Below are 17,428 nucleotides of genomic sequence, written 5' to 3' on the forward strand. Positions count from 1 at the left end.
AATGCTCTCACGGGATAAATGACATATCCCAACATGACTGTGTCAGGTAAAGACTGCTTCAGAACTAAAAAGGACAGACTGTCTTCTCAGTTTCACCACGCTCGCCACCTGGTCTGCGTCGCACCAAACGGCGGGCGTCACAGACACATGGAATATTGAATTTCAGTTGCTCCACCTCAACACTTAAAAACACCCCAGTAATCACTACATTCAAAGGCACCCTGCTCCAGAGAGCAAAGCAAGTCAAAGGTCTTGTCCCAAGGCGCGTGAGGTGGAGCGCGCGCTCGCTCGCTCTGGGTAGAAGAAACACAGAAAATCATCACAAGTCCACTTCGAGCTACCTTCACCGATTTAACAGTACCCACATTTTCTACCCAGCCTGAGACTACATACGGGCCAGCCAAAAGGCAGGGATCCAATTTCTCCAAAAATCTTACTCCCACTAGGCCAGAATCATCCTTTGCATGACCATCAGGGCGAAGCTCTGACTCTGAGGTCTTCACCATACCTGCCACTGCAGGTCATTTATCCTTACTCTCTCGTCAGGTTACATTTCTGAGCTATCAGAGACAGCAGAGTACGGTTTGTACTTGGCGCCATTCTTCCTCAATACACATCTTCCCTCTGCATCGGTCTTCTTCTTCTTCCTCGCTGTCCGTAACCATGTCAATCCGTTCACCACGCTCCTGCCGCGCCTTCATCTACTGTATTGTCTCCAATACCCAACTTCTGTTCCTTAGCCCAAATTACTAGTCTGGCTATCTATGGCCTCTCCATGCTCGCCATTAAAAAGAATCACACGTAGCTGATGCCAAATAACCCTTCTTCTTCTTCTGTCCCCTCCACCAGTTTATATTTCCTCTACTTTCTCTGATGACTCTGTTTGGCCAGATATGGCATTCCATATATATTTATTTTGATTTATTTATAATTCTTTTTGTGTTTTACCCCCTTTTTTCTCCCCAATTTCGTGATATCCAATTGCGATCCAGTCTCATCGCTGAAACTCCCCAACAGGCTTGGGAGAGGCGAAGGTCGAGTCATGCGTCCTCCGAAACATGACCTGTCAAACCACTCTTCTTAACACCCGCCCGCTTAACCTGGAAGCCAGCTGCACCAATGTGTCAGAGGAAACACTGTTCAACTGACGATCAAAGTCAGCCTGCAGGTGCCCAGCCCGCCACAAGGAGTCACTAGAGCGCGATGAGCCAAGTAAAGCCCCTCCCGGCCAAACCCTCGACTAACCCGGACGACGCTGGGCCTATGGGACTCACCGTCATGGCCGGTTGTGACACCGCCTGGGATGTAATGGATAATTTGCTACGTGAGGCTTATTTGATCAAATATACATGTATTAATGATTTGATAGGTTGTTATGAATGCACTGATATAAGTGGCATTTCGGCAACTTTGAATAAAACTAGTTGAGCATGGCCATTGCCATTTAGGGCTTCCACAATTTTACAGTAGTCAACTGGGTGGGGATTCCTATGCGTTGGAAGCAATCATCCAAATGAAGAAGAAGAAAATTGACTACTTTAAAATGGAGATAGCCTCAATGGCGCTGCCAACGCTGTCCCAGAAACTATAAATCAAATCAAATCTAATGTTACTTGTCACATGCGCCGAATACAACAGGTGTAGACCTTACAGTGAAATGCTTACTTACAAGCCCTTAACCAACAATGCAGATTTAAGAAAAATAAGTGTTAATAAAAAATAGATAAAATAACAAATAAAAATAATTAAAGAGCAGCAGTAAAATAACAGTAGCGAGGCTATATACAGGGGGTACCGGTACAGAGTCAATGTGCGAGGGCACAGGTTAGTCGAGGTAATTTAGGTAATATGTACATGTAGGTAGAGTTAAAGTGATTATGCATAGATAATAAACAGAGAGTAGCAGCAGCGTAAGAGAACAGTCTATGACTTTGACCATTTTTAGGGCCTTCCTCTGACATGGCCTGGTATAGAGGTCCTGGATGGCAGGAAGCTTGGCCCCAGTGATGTACTGGGCCGAATGCACTACCCTCTGTCAGTGGCGGCTCCTGAAAAAATTCTCAGGGGGGGCAATTTTTCTGATGATTTAGGTGACCTACACACATTTTAAAAAAGATATGTCCAGCAACAACATGAAGACAGGGGCAGCATATAAGTCAATACCAGAAGCATTTATTGACTGATCTCAAAAGTGTTGGCTTACCAGGGTTGGTGGAGCCCTCAGTTTCATCTTTGCCTCGCAAAGCTAACTCAAACACTCCGCAAAACTTCACACACTGGATTAGCTGGCTGAGGATGTGGCGGTTCTTGCTAATGTCGTAGTAAATATATTTGTTATAGTGAATATGGAATATGATATGTTGAGTAAAATGTTGTGCTAAGATCTATTTAGGTCAGGAGCTGGTTATAAGTTATGTTCCTATCCAATAACAATGGACAAAAGGGTCCTATCTTGTCAGCCTTGTCAGTTTCAGTTCTCCAGTAAACTTGTGATTATCAACACTAACCTCATCGTTGTGGCGGCGGACAGCTAGCCTGTATCCCTCATCCAGTTGAGTGGGAATGTTCACTCTCCCCAAAGCAGACCATCTCAAACAGCTATCCATGTGGGTCTTTGACAGCTCATGTTTCTTAATCTTTCCTGAAAGATGGTGCATGTCCGTTACACACCAGTCGCTGTCCAAGCGGTGCTGTCTGCCGTGCCGCCTTCAGGGTGAAAGAGTAAGCAGGGGGTAGCAGAAGACTGCATTAGCTACATCGCAGCCTGCTAGCCAGGTTTTTCGTTCGTACCAATTTTTGGAAAATCCTCGGGTGTAGGACTTCCCCCCTTTAGTAGAAACCTGTTGAATTATTAAATTTGGTCTGGGAGGTCCTAATTGTTTCGTTGCCAATTTATCTTCATTTGTTCGCCGACAAAAAGGAACTTCTTTCAAAGACACAATCGAGTTGCACTGAAGCCTAGCCATTTTGATAGAAGTAGTGAATTGATTGACACTGCTACCCGCTCTTTTCTTAGTTACGTTCATGGTTATATGTTACGTATGACGAAAGCGCGTAAGTGCAAGCCCTCAGAAACCCATAGAGATTGTATTGAAAGCTCTGATATTTGAAAAAAATAGATTTTACATGGGAGTCTATGACAGACTTCTGGGCGATTTTCAACCTGACTGAAATCGCCCCAAAAGGGGGGGGGGGGGCATTTGAAGCACGACTTTAGCCTGATTGGACATTTAGTGGCACTGTGGCAGATCAGACGTCTAGATTACAACACTGATAACTACTGTTGCCGTGATATAATTGATTAGAAAAAAAATCCCTTCCTTTTCCCGTTTGGCAGTGCGTCGCCCATATCGCCCTATTGAACACACCGCCCCTGCCCTCTGTAGTGCCTTGCGGTCGGAGGCCGAGCAGTTGCCATACCAGGCAGTGATGCAACCAGTCAGGATGCTCTCGGTGGTGCATCTGTATAACTTTTTGAGGATCTGAGGACCCATGCCAAATCTTTTCAGTGTCCTGAGGGGGAATAGGCTTTGTCGTGCCCTCTTCACGACTGTCTTGGTGTGTTTGGACCATGATAGTTTGTTGGTGATGTGGACACCAAGGAACTTGAAGCTCGCAACCTGCTCCACTACAGCCCTGTCAATGAGAATGGGGGCGTGCTCGGTCCTCTTTTTCCTGTAGTCCACAATCATCTCCTTTGTCTTGATCACGTTGAGGGAGAGGTTGTTATCCTGGCACCACACGGCCAGGTCTCTGACCTCCTCCCTATAGGCTGTCTCATGGTTGTCAGTGATCAGGCCTACCACTGTTGTGTCGTCGGCAAACTTAATGATGGTGTTGAAGTCGTGCCTGGCCATGCAGTCATGGATGAACAGGGAGTACAGGAGGCGACTGAGCACGCACCCCTGAGGGGCCCCCGTGCTGAGGATCATTGTGGCAGATGTGTTGTTACCTACCCTTACCACCTGGGGGCGGCCCGTCAGGAAGTCCAGGATCCAGTTGCAGAGGACGGTGTTTAGTCCCAGGATCCTTAGCTTAGTGATGAACTTTGAGGGCACTATGGTGTTGAACGCACTAATTGCACTAATCTAACGTAGCAGGCATAAATAAATGCCTGAAACTAGATCCCCTACATACTGGTCTTGACGAGAATAAAAAAAACTGTCAGGAGAGGTTCTCTACTGCACTGTTCAACCAATCCAGTAAATGTGGAGGAGAAGTTAAGATGGCGTGCCGCCATGTTAACATTCAAAAGTGGAAGTCGCGTCACAGGTTCTCTTTCCATTTCCCCTCAAAACCGGAATGTCGGGTTGTTGGGGACTGGGCAGAGGCTATAATAGAGAGAAATAGTAATGGCGTCTTTTTGTAGACACTAACTCCGGCATTGTTTGTTGGACAAAGACTATGAGGAAAATGAATGGCGTTTTTGGCCTGTGTTAACCTCAGACCTTATTTTCTGCGTTTATAGAGTACCACAGTATGAGTCATAATACCCATAAAACCTAGCGGTCAAACAAGGAAATGGTTCCAATCATTTTTCCACCATTCATTTTGCCCATAGGGGATTTTAGAAACACTTAAAATAAGGGCTGTGTTTCGTGTAGGCTTACCCTGGCGTCACGTTTTGATAACCTTGTAAATCTATCTAGGACAAGGTAACTTTTATCAATATATTTATTCGCCTGTATGTCCCCCCCAAAATGAAAAGCTAATTAGCTGCTAATGTGGTTATCATAAAAAACTACAAATGCCAGGATGATCTGGACGAAATTGCCGAATCGAGGCAAAGGTAAGACTCTGGATTAACTATCTAATGTTAGTTACATTTTGTAATGAATAAATTGGCTACATTTCTTTAAATTGACAATTCTGTGAACTGTCTTGTGCAAGTTTTAAATTGATACAATACCTGTTAGCAAAGGTGTCAGCTAGAGATGACGTGCAGGAGCTTGCAGGGATTTGTAGTCTTGCATGATGTCTACTTTGATGCTAATTAGCATTTTCGAATCTGAGAGTAAATAGAGCCAAATATATTGATAAACGTGACCTTGTCCGAGAGAGATTTACATGGTTATCAAAATGTTATGCCAGGGTAAGCCTACATGAAACACAGACCTTATTTTAAGTGTTTCTAAAATTCCCTATGGGAAAAATATATGGTGGAAAAACGATTGGAACCATTTTCCTGTTTGACCACTAGGTTTTATGGGTATTATGATATCTCCACTGTGATGCTCTATTCCAAAAACGTATTCTTTGCCCATTAATTTTTCCCATAGGGATGGCTGAATGAACTAGAGGAAACTTATTTCCAGGGTTTAGGACTACAAACTAGCGAGAGACACAAAGATGAGAGGGGGTGGGGGGGGTAGCAGGCTGGACAAAGGTGTGGGAGGTAGGGAACAGCCTGGCACGCACGCACGCACGCACGCACGCACGCACACACACACACACACACACACACACACACACACACACACACACACACACACACGCACACACAGAAGATGGAGGGCACACGTGTTTCTATAGACACTGGTATCTCTATGACGTGTTGTTAATTCACGTATCTGTCCTCTCATTGGCTAGAATGGTCCCACCTGATCCTCCTCCTCCCGCCTGCCTTCCATCTTTGAGGACGTTATTTCCATTGAGGAGATTCTATTAATCTGGCCTGGGCGTGTTTTGCACCGGGTGAAAATTAATTGCATTAGTTTTAGAACCAGGCTGCCTCCCGGGCGTGAGCCAGATGCCCCGTTCAATGGCCACGGCGAAGTCTGCTCAAAACAAGTGACATAATTAAGCACGTGGAGTAATGAGTAGGATTCTGTGTTTTCATATGCAAAAGTGATTGCTTTGATAAAACGCTTTATCTGCCTTCCCAATAAAAACTAGTTAGAAAAAAAAAATCGAATATATATATATATATATATATATATATATGTATAAAAAAAGAGATGTATGTTTCTGGATGATGCACCATGCTGCTTTGTTTACAACATGCCCGAGCGGCGCAGATTACTGTTTGATTTGAGAAGGGCGCTCCTCCCTCTCCGCTGTTGCCCGGTCTCGTCACGGTCCATAGACCAGTGCCCCGCAGCTCAGCATAATCGAATCCACCCATTTGTTAGAGCAGTCAGACTATCTTGTCAGTATAATAGACTCCTGGCTCTACGGTTCCAAATCGAATGCAATCAACGCTAACCCGGTTCATCCGGTGCATTAATCGAATTCCCTCAGTGGGCTGATAGTGGCAAGTGATTAACAGCCAATTGTAGGTCAGATCAAAGACCACGTGATCATTGTTTTCCTCTGCTTTTTGTCTGTTTTTTTTGGGCCGTGGAGATAAACTGTCACGTCGAATGGGCCGCAACACATAACAAGAAGCTTGTTGTGAATCGTGTTTACATGCTCGTTTGATCTCTCTGTTACGAGTCAAGGAATTCTTCAGATTTCACGAAACCGTCAACAGGACACTGGTATGTTATCATAGCCTGGCTAAACTGTTAAATGTAGCTAATTATCCGTTTAGCGGCTGTTTCTGGAATACTGGTAGCTAGCAGTTCTAGCTAACTAGCTGTTGTTGTTAGCTAGCGAACGTTCATTCATACATGGCCTACTTCCCCAGCTTTAATCGACACGTGGTATAAATAATATGATTGTATTCCAATGGGATAACACATCTGTAACATGGTGATATAACATAACGTGGCTAATTATTAGCTGTGACTGAACTGCGGCTGGCCGTGGCTAACTAGCACACATCATTGGTCATTGGGTTCATTTGCAGTGATGTAATCCACATGCTAGCGCCACTAGTAGGCTATCAAGATAACAGCCGCCTAGCCCAGAGCTGGACTTACCAGATAGTTACATAAATCTCCAATGTGATGATACTACATAGTACCTCTTAGTATGTTGTTAGTAATGTTTTTTTTATTGTTCACCAGCTTCATGAAGGAATAAACAAATGAAAGCTGTCTTCCAAGACCAAGAGGGATGTCTCTTAGATGGGTTCCAGATTCTTGTGTGCTCAAAGTAAGCAGAGCGGTGAACTTCTGGCATACACAAGGTCAACGAGCAGCATCACTTCCATTGTCTTCTCTGCGTTACCCTTCTTGTAGGTTCGATGTCCGACCAGACCTTAGCCACAAAGTTGGCTATCTCAGCTGGAAGTATACCCACAGCCCGAAGAGTAGAAGTCGCAATAAGCTATGGCTCTGCAGAGCTAGCCAGTTGAGACACAGGCTTGGACTCCACACCAGCGCCTACTACTTAAATGCCTCCACCTCGCGCTGGTCCACTGGTCTCAGCCACACCATGTCGCGCTTCAGGAGCACCCTGGACTCAGTCTCCAAGGCGGTGAGCGGGTCACACACAGAGCTCCTCTCCAAGATAGCACGGCTCAAATCCAAATCCAAACCCAAACAGAATGCCATTGAGTCAGGGAAAGTGGTGGAAGCCAGCCCGGAGATGGGCCTAACACCCCAGGGTCAGGGTACTGCAGCGTACCCTTCCCTAGCTCCAGCCCCAGCCTATACCTCCGCTAACACCACTGCTAATTCTACTACACCTTCTCCAATCGCTGCCTCAGTGTCTGCCCGTAGTCCTCCACCTACTACAGCCACTACTTCTATACCCACACCTACTCCATCTCCTACATTTACACCTACTCCATCTCCTACATTTACACCTACTCCATCTCCTACATTTACACCTACTCCATCTCCTACATTTACACCTACTCCATCTCCTACACCCACACCTACTCCATCTCCTACACCTGGCCCTACTCCTGGCATTACCACCAGCGCCCCTCCTATTGCTCCCCCTCGCTCCAACATTGCCAGGGCAAATGCTGCTGTCTCAGGCCCCAGTGTCCAGGAAGTCAGACAGAGGAGGGTGCAGCGTGCAGCCACAGCATCCACTGTCCCAACCACTGTGGCCATTAACGGGACCACCAAAAGGGTGAAGCAGGTCAAATCACCACCACCACCACCAGAGAGTAGTGCACCTGAGAGAGCCACCAACACGGTCTCCAAACAGACAGCAACACAACTCTTCCATCCCAGCTCCTTCTCTGTTAACCTGGATGAGACATACAACTACCTGTCCCACCACGTCAACTCCTACTTCAGCAGCATAACAAATGCTGATGAGAAGAAAGCACAGAACACAGACCGTGGTTCCACTGACCTCCTGCCGATGTCGGACAAAACGGCCCCAGGGTCTGCTACTGCTGCTACACCCTTAAGTGTCCCATCTTCTAAAAAGGGGATCGGCCATTACCTGTCCTACTCTGGTGACACGGTACAGGCCTTTGTAGGGAGCTACATTGCTCCCCTGGTCCCCAGGTTTAGTAGGGCAGCTGCTGAACCCAAGAGTGCTGCTGTAGAGCAAGAGAGGCTGAAGGCAGAAGAGGCAGGGGCAAAGCCATGGCAAGGAGAGGTGGCGGTAAATATGGAACAGAAGGCGGCAGAGGAGAGAGCCAAGAGACTGCTGCTCCAAAGGGAGAAGGTAGGCCTACATTATAGTGTGACTGTTTGTTTGGAATCATGTTGAAAAGGAATGTAACCTGTTGAAGCATGACAGACTGATCCCTTATTGATGTCACTTGTTAAATCTACTTCAATCAGTGTAGATGAAGGGGAGGAGACAGGTCAAGGAAGGATTTTTTAAGCCTTGAGACATGGATTGTGTATGTGTGCCATTTAGAGGGTGAATGGGCAAGACAAAAGATTTCAAGTGCCTTTGAATGGGGTATGGTAGTAGGTGCCAGGCACACAGTTTTTTGTCAATAACTAGTTTTTTGTCACTATTGTGGCCTGTTTTCATATCAATACAACAACATACATAGGCAAAGAACACCTGTTTACTAGGCTAGCAATTCCAGAAGGCTCACACACAGGGTTATTTTTGAAGAGGGATTCTAGGAACCCTGTATCTAGCACATCGTGCCACTGTCACATCATACGTTGGGAGTCACAACTGGTGGGACATATCAGTCCTGGCAATGTTCCACCATAGGCTATACCCTCCATATACAAGTATGTCATGTAGGCATCAGGGGAGGACGGCTCATAATAATGTCTGGAAAGGAGCAAATGGAATGGCATCAAACGCATGGAAACATTTGTTTAATGTATTTGATACCATTCCACCTATTCCACTCCTGCCATTACCACGAGCCAGTCCTCCCCACTTAAGGTGCCAGCGACCTCCTGTGGTAGAAGAAATCCTCTTAACCTTCTAGCAATATAGAGGGTTTATGGTTCTTCTTATAAAATAACTCTTTCAGGCTTACAGACCAGTTATTTCAGTGTAAGCACCCCTAAATACATGTACAGTGTAAATGTAGGTAGATTGTGTCTGCTTGATTTAGCCATGATGTCAATAACTCAATAATAAATTCGGTATTAGATAAGCCAGACTACTCATTTTTGTGGTGACTGGGAAAGTGTCTAACCTGTCTGTCTGTGATCTGTTCCTAGATCATAGCTAGGGTGAGTGTAGACAACCGGACGCGGGCCTTGGTCAAGGCGTTACACAGAGCGTCTGATGTCAGGGTCTACATCAACAGAGTGGAGGAGCTCAGCTATCATCTACTGGAGTTTCCAGAGACCCGCGGGGTGGCCGTCAAGGTGGGCTGACTGAGTGCTGAAAAGGCCTATTGTGTCAGCACTGTCATAAAATCAATGTTTCAGTAATGTGGATTTTAGCTTAATGGAAAAATCAGCATTATTTACTGCTGTTCAATAGTTTGGAAACAAACACACACACACACACTGTATTTCAGCAGTGTCTCCTATCTGTCCATCCTGATAAATTCTTCACCTAAATCTTACATTTTTGACCTCACCTCAGAGCAGTATGCATTAGAGCAGTGTTTTCTGCATACATAATCATGTTCTGTCTGGTGAGAATATCTGGGGCAGCAGTTCTGTTTGTCTTGCTCTTTTGGGGGAATGTCCAATTTGGCACCCTATTCCCAAAATAGTGTACTACTTTTGACCAGAGCACATCCTTAAGCTCTCTGACTTGCTAAATGTGCCAACATAGTGTTGTATAAAAAAAAATGTAAAAAATGTTGTATAAGGTAAGTAATTCATTGAGAGAACTGTAGGGAAGTTAGGAACCAATATACACAAGCAGTTAGGAAAGCAAAGGCTAACTTTTTCAAACAGAAATTTGCATCCTGTAGCACTAACTCCAAAAAGTTTTGGGACACTGTAAAGTCCATGGAAAATAAGAGCACTTCCTCCCAGCTGCCCACTGCACTGAGGCTAGGAAACACTATCACCACCGATAAATCTACAATAATCGAGAATTTCAACAAGCATTTTGCTACGGCTGGCCATGCTTTCCACCTGGCTACCACTACCCCGGCCACCTGCTCTGCACCCTCCGCTGCAACTTGCCCATGCCCCCCCCGCTTCTCCTTCACACAAATCCAGACAGCTGATGTTCTGAAAGAGCTGCAAAATCTGGACCCCTACAAATCATCTGGGCTAGACAATCTGGACCCTTTCTTTCTAAAACTAGCCGCCGAAATTGTCGCAACCCCTATTACTAGCCTGTTCAACCTCTCTTTCGTAACGTCTGAGATCCCCAGAGATTGGAAAGCTGCCGCGGTCATCCCCCTCTTCAAAGGGGGTGACACTCTAGATCCAAACTGTTACAGACCCATATCCATCCTGCCCTGCCTTTCAAAAGTTTTTGAAAGCCAAGTCAACAAACAGATCACCGACCATTTCGAATCCCACCGTACCTTCTCCGCTATGCAATCCGGTTTCCGAGCTGGTCATGGGTGCACTTCAGCCACGCTCAAGGTCCTAAACGATATTATAACCGCGATCGATAATAGACAGTACTGTGCAGCCGTTTTCATCGACCTGGCCAAGGCTTTCGACTCTGTCAACCACCGCATTCTTATTGGCAGACTAAATAGCCTTGGTTTCTCAAATGACTGCCTCTCCTGGTTCACCAACTACTTCTCAGATAGAGTTCAATGTGTCAAATCGGAGGGCCTGTTGTCTGGACCTATGGCAGTCTCTATGGGGGTGCCACAGGGTTCAATTCTTGGGCCGACTCTTTTCTCTGTGTATATCAATGACTTCGCTCTTGCTGCTGGTGACTCTCAGATCCACCTCTACGCAGACGACACCATTTTGTATACATCTGGCCCTTCATTGGACACTGTGTTAACAAACCTCCAAACGAGCTTCAATTCCATACAACACTCCTTCAGTAGCCTCCAACTGCTCTTAAACACTAGTAAAACTAAATGCATGCTCTTCAACCGAACGCTGCTTGCACCCGCCCACCCGACTAGAATCACTACACTCGACGGGTCTGACCTAGAGTATGTGGACAACTACAAATATCTAGGTGTCTGGTTAGACTGTAAACTCTCCTTCCAGACTCGCATTAAGAATCTCCAATCCAAAGTTAAATCTAGAATCGGTTTCCTATTTCGCAACAAAGCCTCCTTCACTCATGCTGCCAAACATGCCCTCGTAAAACTGACTATCCTACCGATCCTTGACTTCGGCGATGTCATTTACAAAATAGCCTCCAACACTCTACTCAGCAAATTGGATGTAGTCTATCACAGTGCCATCCGTTTTGTCTCCAAAGCCCCATATAATACCCACCACTGTGACCTGTACGCTCTTGTTGGCTGGTCCTCACTACATATTCGTCGCCAAACCCACTGGCTCCAGGCCATCTATAAATCACTGCTAGGCAAATCCCCGCCTTATCTTAGCTCATTGGTCACCATAGCAACACCCACCCGTAGTCTGCGCTCCAGCGGGTATATCTCACTGGTCATCCCCAAAGCCAACACCTCCTTTGGCCGCAATTCCTTCCAGTTCTCTGCTGCCAATGACTGGAACAAATTGCAAAAATCTCTGAAGCTGGAGACTCTTATCTCCCTCACTAACTTTAAGCATCAGTTGTCAGAGCACCTTACCGATCACTGCACCTGTACACAGCCCATCTGAAATTAGCCCGCCCAACTACCTCATCCCTATATTGTTATTTATTTTGCTCATTTGTACCCCAGTATCTCTATTTGCACATCATCTCTTGCACATCTATCATTCCAGTGTTAATACTAATTGTAATTATTTTGCACTACAGCCTATTTTATTGCCTTACCTCCATAACTTGCTAAATTTGCACACACTGTATATATATGTATTTCTGTTGTATTTTTTTTAAACTTTGTTTTGTTTTACCCCATATGTAACTCTGTGTTGTTGTTTTTATCGCACTGCTTTACTTTATCTTGGCCAGGTCGCAGTTGTAAATGAGAACTTGTTCTCAACTGGTTTACCTGGTTAAATAAAGGTGAAATAAAAAAATAAAATAAAAATAAACTAGCAAAAAAAGAAACGTCCCTTTTTCAGGACCCTGCCTTTCAAAGATAATTAGTAAAAATCCAAATAACTTCACAGATCTTCATTGTAAAGGGTTTAAACACTGTTTTCCATGCTTGTTCAATGAGCCATAAACAATTTAATGAACATGCACCTGTGGAACGGTTGTTAAGACACTAACAGCTTACAGACGGTAGGCAATTAAGGTCACAGTTATGAAAACTTAGGACACTAAAGAGGCCTTTCTACTGACTCTGAAAAACACTAAAAGAAAGATGCCCAGGGTCCCTGCTCATCTGCGTGAACGTGCCTTAGGCATGCTGCAAGTAGGAATGAGGACTGAAGATGTGGCCAGGGCAATAAATTGTAATGTCCATACTGTGAGACGCCTAAGACAGCGCTACAGGGAGACAGGACGGACAGCTGATCGTCCTCGCAGTGGCAGACCACGTGTAACAACACCTGCACAGGATCAGTACATCTGAACATCACACCTGCGGGACAGGTACTGGATGGCAACAACAACTGCCCGAGTTACACCAGGAACGCACAATCCCCCCATCAGTGCTCAGACTGTCCGCAATAGGCTGAGAGAGGCTGGACTGACGGCTTGTAGGGCTGTTGTAAGGCAGGTCCTCACCAGACATCACCGGCAACAACGTCGCCTATGGGCACAAACCCACCGTCGCTGGACCAGACAGGACTGGCAAAAAGTGCTCTTCACTGACGAGTCGCGGTTTTATCTCACCAGGGGTGATGGTCGGATTCGCGTTTATCGTCGAAGGAATGAGCGTTACACCGATACCTGTACTCTGGAGCGGGATCGATTTGGAGGTGGAGGGTCCATCATGGTCTGAGACGGTGTGTCACAGCATCATCGGACTGAGCTTGTTGTCATTGCAGGCAATCTCAACGCTGTGCGTTACAGGGAAGACATCCTCCTCCCTAATGTGGTACCCTTCCTGCAGGCTCATCCTGACATGACCGTCCAGCATGACAATGCCACCAGCCATACTGCTCGTTCTGTGTGTGATTTCCTGCAAGACAGGGATGTCAGTGTTCTGCCATGGCCAGCGAAGAGCCCGGATCTCAATCCCATTGAGCACGTATGGGACCTGTTGGATCGGAGGGTGAGGGCTAGGGCCATTCCCCCCCAGAAATGTCCGGGAACTTGCAGGTGCCTTGGTGGAAGAGTGGGGTAACATCTCACAGCAAGAACTGGCAAATCTGGTGCAGTCCATGAGGATGAGATGCACTGCAGTACTTAATGCAGCTGGTGGCCACACCAGATACTGACTGTTACTTTTGATTTTGACCCCCCCTTTGTTCAGGGACACATTATTCAATTTCTCTTAGTCACATGTCTGTGGAACTTGTTCAGTTTATGTCTCAGTTGTTGAATCTTGTTATGTTCATACAAATATTTACCCATGTTAAGTTTGCTGAAAACGCAGTTGACAGTGAGAGGACATTTCTTTTTTTTGCTGAGTTTATATAGGTTTGTATGTGGGCCTATACACTGAGTGACAAAACATTAGGAACACCTTCCTAATATTGAGTTCACCCCCTTTTGCCCTCAGAACAGCCTCAATTCATCGGGGCATGGACTCTCTAAAGTGTCGAAAGCGTTCCACAGAGATGTTCCCTTATCATCATGCTGGTTATTTACATTACATATACCCTTATCTGTAGGGACTGTCCGATTGGACAACTTAACCCAAGGCCGTTGTTTCTGGCCTGAGGAAACGTTGGATAACCTAGTCAACAGGGCTCAAGTGAGGAGACAATAGAGTGTTTTAAGGTCTGCTACAGTATAGTTACGTCAGACCACTGGTCACAGATCGTGCCTGCTATTCCCACTGACACTGGGGTGTTGTTTGTGTTAATGTTAATGTGTGTGGATGCTGGAGTTGTGACTTCTGTTCCACAGGGGTCACATGCAGTACACATACTAAAATGCGTGCCCTATGCATTTAACTCGCTGTCCTCTGTGGCTTTGGATAAAAGCTTCTGCTAAGTTTGTGTTTCTCAAACTTTTTTAATACCAGGCACTGGCAAGCTATGGTTCCTTCTTCCTTGGGGGCAGGTTTGGGGTACATATTAACATTTTAAGTTAGTACATTTAAATTCCAATTCCCCTGCTTCTTGTCTGAGAAGAATGTGGAATTTCAGCGTCGTTCCTGAATTGACTGAAATAAAAACCGCTTACATTTAAAACTTGCACTCTAGAACTGACCAAATTGTTGTCAGTTAAGTTAACCATATCTTGTTATAATATCTTGCTGTGTGTGCCCCTCAGGAGAAGGCGATCCCGTGCCTACTGCGTCTCCGCCAGGCTGAGGACCCGTCTCTGAAGGCCGCAGTCATGGAGGCCCTCACTCTGGTGGGATACACCAACCCTGTCAAGGGCCAGGGCATCAGGGTCCTGTCCATCGACGGAGGGGGAACCAGGTACAGTAGTGGGGGGGGGATGTGAAGGAGAGAGGGTAGCATGAGAGAAAAGGGCAATAAGAGAGCTAGTGAGAGAGATGGAAAGACATGCTTGTGTGTGTATTTTGCCAACACTCACCACGTTCAAGTTTATCCAATGTACTCCGTTTGAATGTGTGTGTGGCACTGGCGGATGTTATTTTCCGTCTCTGTGCGCACTTAGTCCTCACTCACTTTCACATACAGTAGAGAATCTGTATTAGTGCTCTTGACCTGTGTGTGTTTTCTACTCTCCAGGGGACTGATTGCCCTTCAGACTCTGCAGAAACTGGAAGCCCTGACAGGCAAACCCATCTACCAACTGTTTGACTACATCTGTGGTGTTAGCACAGGTATGTTATGTTGTCCCCTGGCTTATAGAGTGCGCACATGTGTGTGTGTGTGTGTGTATATGTGTGTGTGAGGGCAGCTTGCCTAGCTTGTGGGGTGGATGAATCTAAACAGAGCAGGGTGCTCACTGCTTCTTCCAGTCAGTTCTGTACTGGGCTGAAACCATCTCAGTCCCATGGCTGACCCAGTTCCTGCTCTGCTCAGGCCTCTCAGCCCTCATCCCTGCTCTCTAATCTGACCTCTAACCTCTTTTATCCTATTCTTTTGTACTGTTGTGGGCAGGCTCTTAATTCAACAGATCTCCTCTCTTATTTGAGACCTGATTAATGGTCTCCAGTTTATATACTACTAGAAGGAAGCTGACTGGAGTACTTTGAGTGCCAGAGATTCCAGAGAAATTGAAATCTTTATCAAGCCAACACACCTGCCAGTAGACTATGGAGGCTATCATCATGTTATGTCTTGTCTGTTTTATATAACATGATCATACGCTAAACCACCAGATGGGGGTGCTGTTTACCACAACTCCCTGCTCCTCCTCTCAAGGTCCATCATGGCCTGACCATTTCTGTCATCTTAGAAACCCTAATGCTTTCCCTCTCACAAAATGCTGCACTACAGCTGCCACCAAACCTCTATCTGCCCCGGCCATTCTCTCTCTCGCTCTCTCCATATATCAATTTTCCCTAATCCTCTCCAGTTGGAGGTAGCCAGCCAAGACCTTGGCTCTCAGACGTCGTGTGTGTGACGGCTGGCCAGTGTGTGTTAGTCAATGGACAGGGTAATCCCCTCTACCAGCTAAGCTAAGTGAAGTGCACACTTTTTAACATTCAGGACAGCCACATCTGGACCACCACGTCTGGTGTTGGCTGCCTGTCTCGCTCTGGGCACGATGGTCTGGCTGGCACGCCCTGGGTTCGCCATGCCAGCTTTGGGACAGGGGCCTGTCTTCTTGGATAGTGGCTGGCAGCAGCTGCCCCAACCATGGGGGCTGGTGGATGGGTGGGGGACATCCTCTCCCCAGAGAGAGTGCAGCAGGAAGGCAGGCACAGATTTGGGTTGTGTGTTTTGTGAGGATGGCGCTAATGGGAGTAGATGGGCTGGTATTGTGGAGCAGCTAGTAGGCAGCCTGGGTCAGGTGACTGGTGATAGGTGGAGGAAGTGCTACTGGAGAAACAGCGAGAGATATAGATCATGGTTTGGCTGTTAGTGGAGGTGTTTACAGGACAACAGACGTCTTGTCTCAAGGCAGGAGACAGTCTTGTCTTGTACATCACTATATGGCCGTAGCTAGCGTCAGTATATGGCTGTGGTCACGTGGACACTAGCAGTGATCTGCTTGTCACTGTCACTGTGGTTGGTTCATTGGTGGCCATTTTAATCTCAGCCAGTCTCTGTGGATGGATCATCCCTGGGTAATGATGCCCATAACGGATGATCCTGCAGGCAATTAGCCTCCTATCCAGTTTCTCTTGCTCTGTAAGCCCCAGACCCCAATACTATTTGAAATCTTTCAAATACTTTGGGCGTTTCCTCTAGCCTGCCTGGGCTGACAGATGTGCAGGCTTTTCAGTTTTGGGACTATTCTGTTGGACAATTAAGCCAGGCAAGCTCAGTCAATCACAGATCTATTTGAAATTATTTTCTAAAATACTATTTGAACCCAGGTCTGCCCCTGGTCCAGGGACGACTGGAAGAATGAGATTTACATTGTGGTCCCTTTGTCAGTCAGCATCTCTGAAACCTTGTTGAGGGATTCTCAAGGGAGGCTAGAGCTTATAGTGTGTATTTATAAGGGGTCGTGTTTGTTTATAGTGTGTATTTATAAGGGGTCGTGTTTGTTTATAGTGTGTATTTATAAGGGGTCGTGTTTGTTTATAGTGTGTATTTATAAGGGGTCGTGTTTGTTTATAGTGTGTATTTATAAGGGGTCGTGTTTGTTTATAGTGTGTATTTATAAGGGGTCGTGTTTGTTTATAGTGTGTATTTATAAGGGGTTGTGTTTGTTTATAGTGTGTATTTATAAGGGGTTGTGTTTGTTTATAGTGTGTATTTATAAGGGGTCGTGTTTGTTTATAGTGTGTATTTATAAGGGGTCGTGTTTGTTTATAGTGTGTATTTATAAGGGGTCGTGTTTGTTTATAGTGTGTATTTATAAGGGGTCGTGTTTGTTTATAGTGTGTATTTATAAGGGGTCGTGTTTGTTTATAGTGTGTATTTATAAG

The 17,428-nt window shown here is 45.8% G+C and overlaps 1 protein-coding gene across 2 annotated transcripts in view; it reads left to right on the plus strand.

Annotated features, from left to right (window-relative positions):
- Positions 1–6,362: 6,362 nt before the first annotated feature.
- Positions 6,363–17,428, plus strand: part of LOC311134556 (calcium-independent phospholipase A2-gamma-like) — a 35,276-nt gene continuing 24,210 nt past the window's right edge. Inside the window, exons 1-6 of one of the 2 annotated variants that reach the window (XM_084168261.1) lie at positions 6,363–6,479; positions 6,951–7,038; positions 7,125–8,517; positions 9,492–9,641; positions 14,683–14,834; positions 15,111–15,205. In XM_084168261.1, coding sequence (XP_084024387.1) covers positions 6,971–7,038; positions 7,125–8,517; positions 9,492–9,641; positions 14,683–14,834; positions 15,111–15,205 — 1,858 coding nt within the window. In that variant the 5' untranslated portion in view covers positions 6,363–6,479; positions 6,951–6,970. Of the gene's footprint in view, positions 6,480–6,950; positions 8,518–9,491; positions 9,642–14,682; positions 14,835–15,110; positions 15,206–17,428 lie in introns of both variants that reach the window. The other variant, XM_084168260.1, reaches the window with a different exon arrangement.

Source organism: Coregonus lavaretus (genome assembly GCF_964263955.1).
Source record: "Coregonus lavaretus genome assembly, chromosome: 9".
Classification (NCBI taxonomy): domain Eukaryota; kingdom Metazoa; phylum Chordata; class Actinopteri; order Salmoniformes; family Salmonidae; genus Coregonus; species Coregonus lavaretus.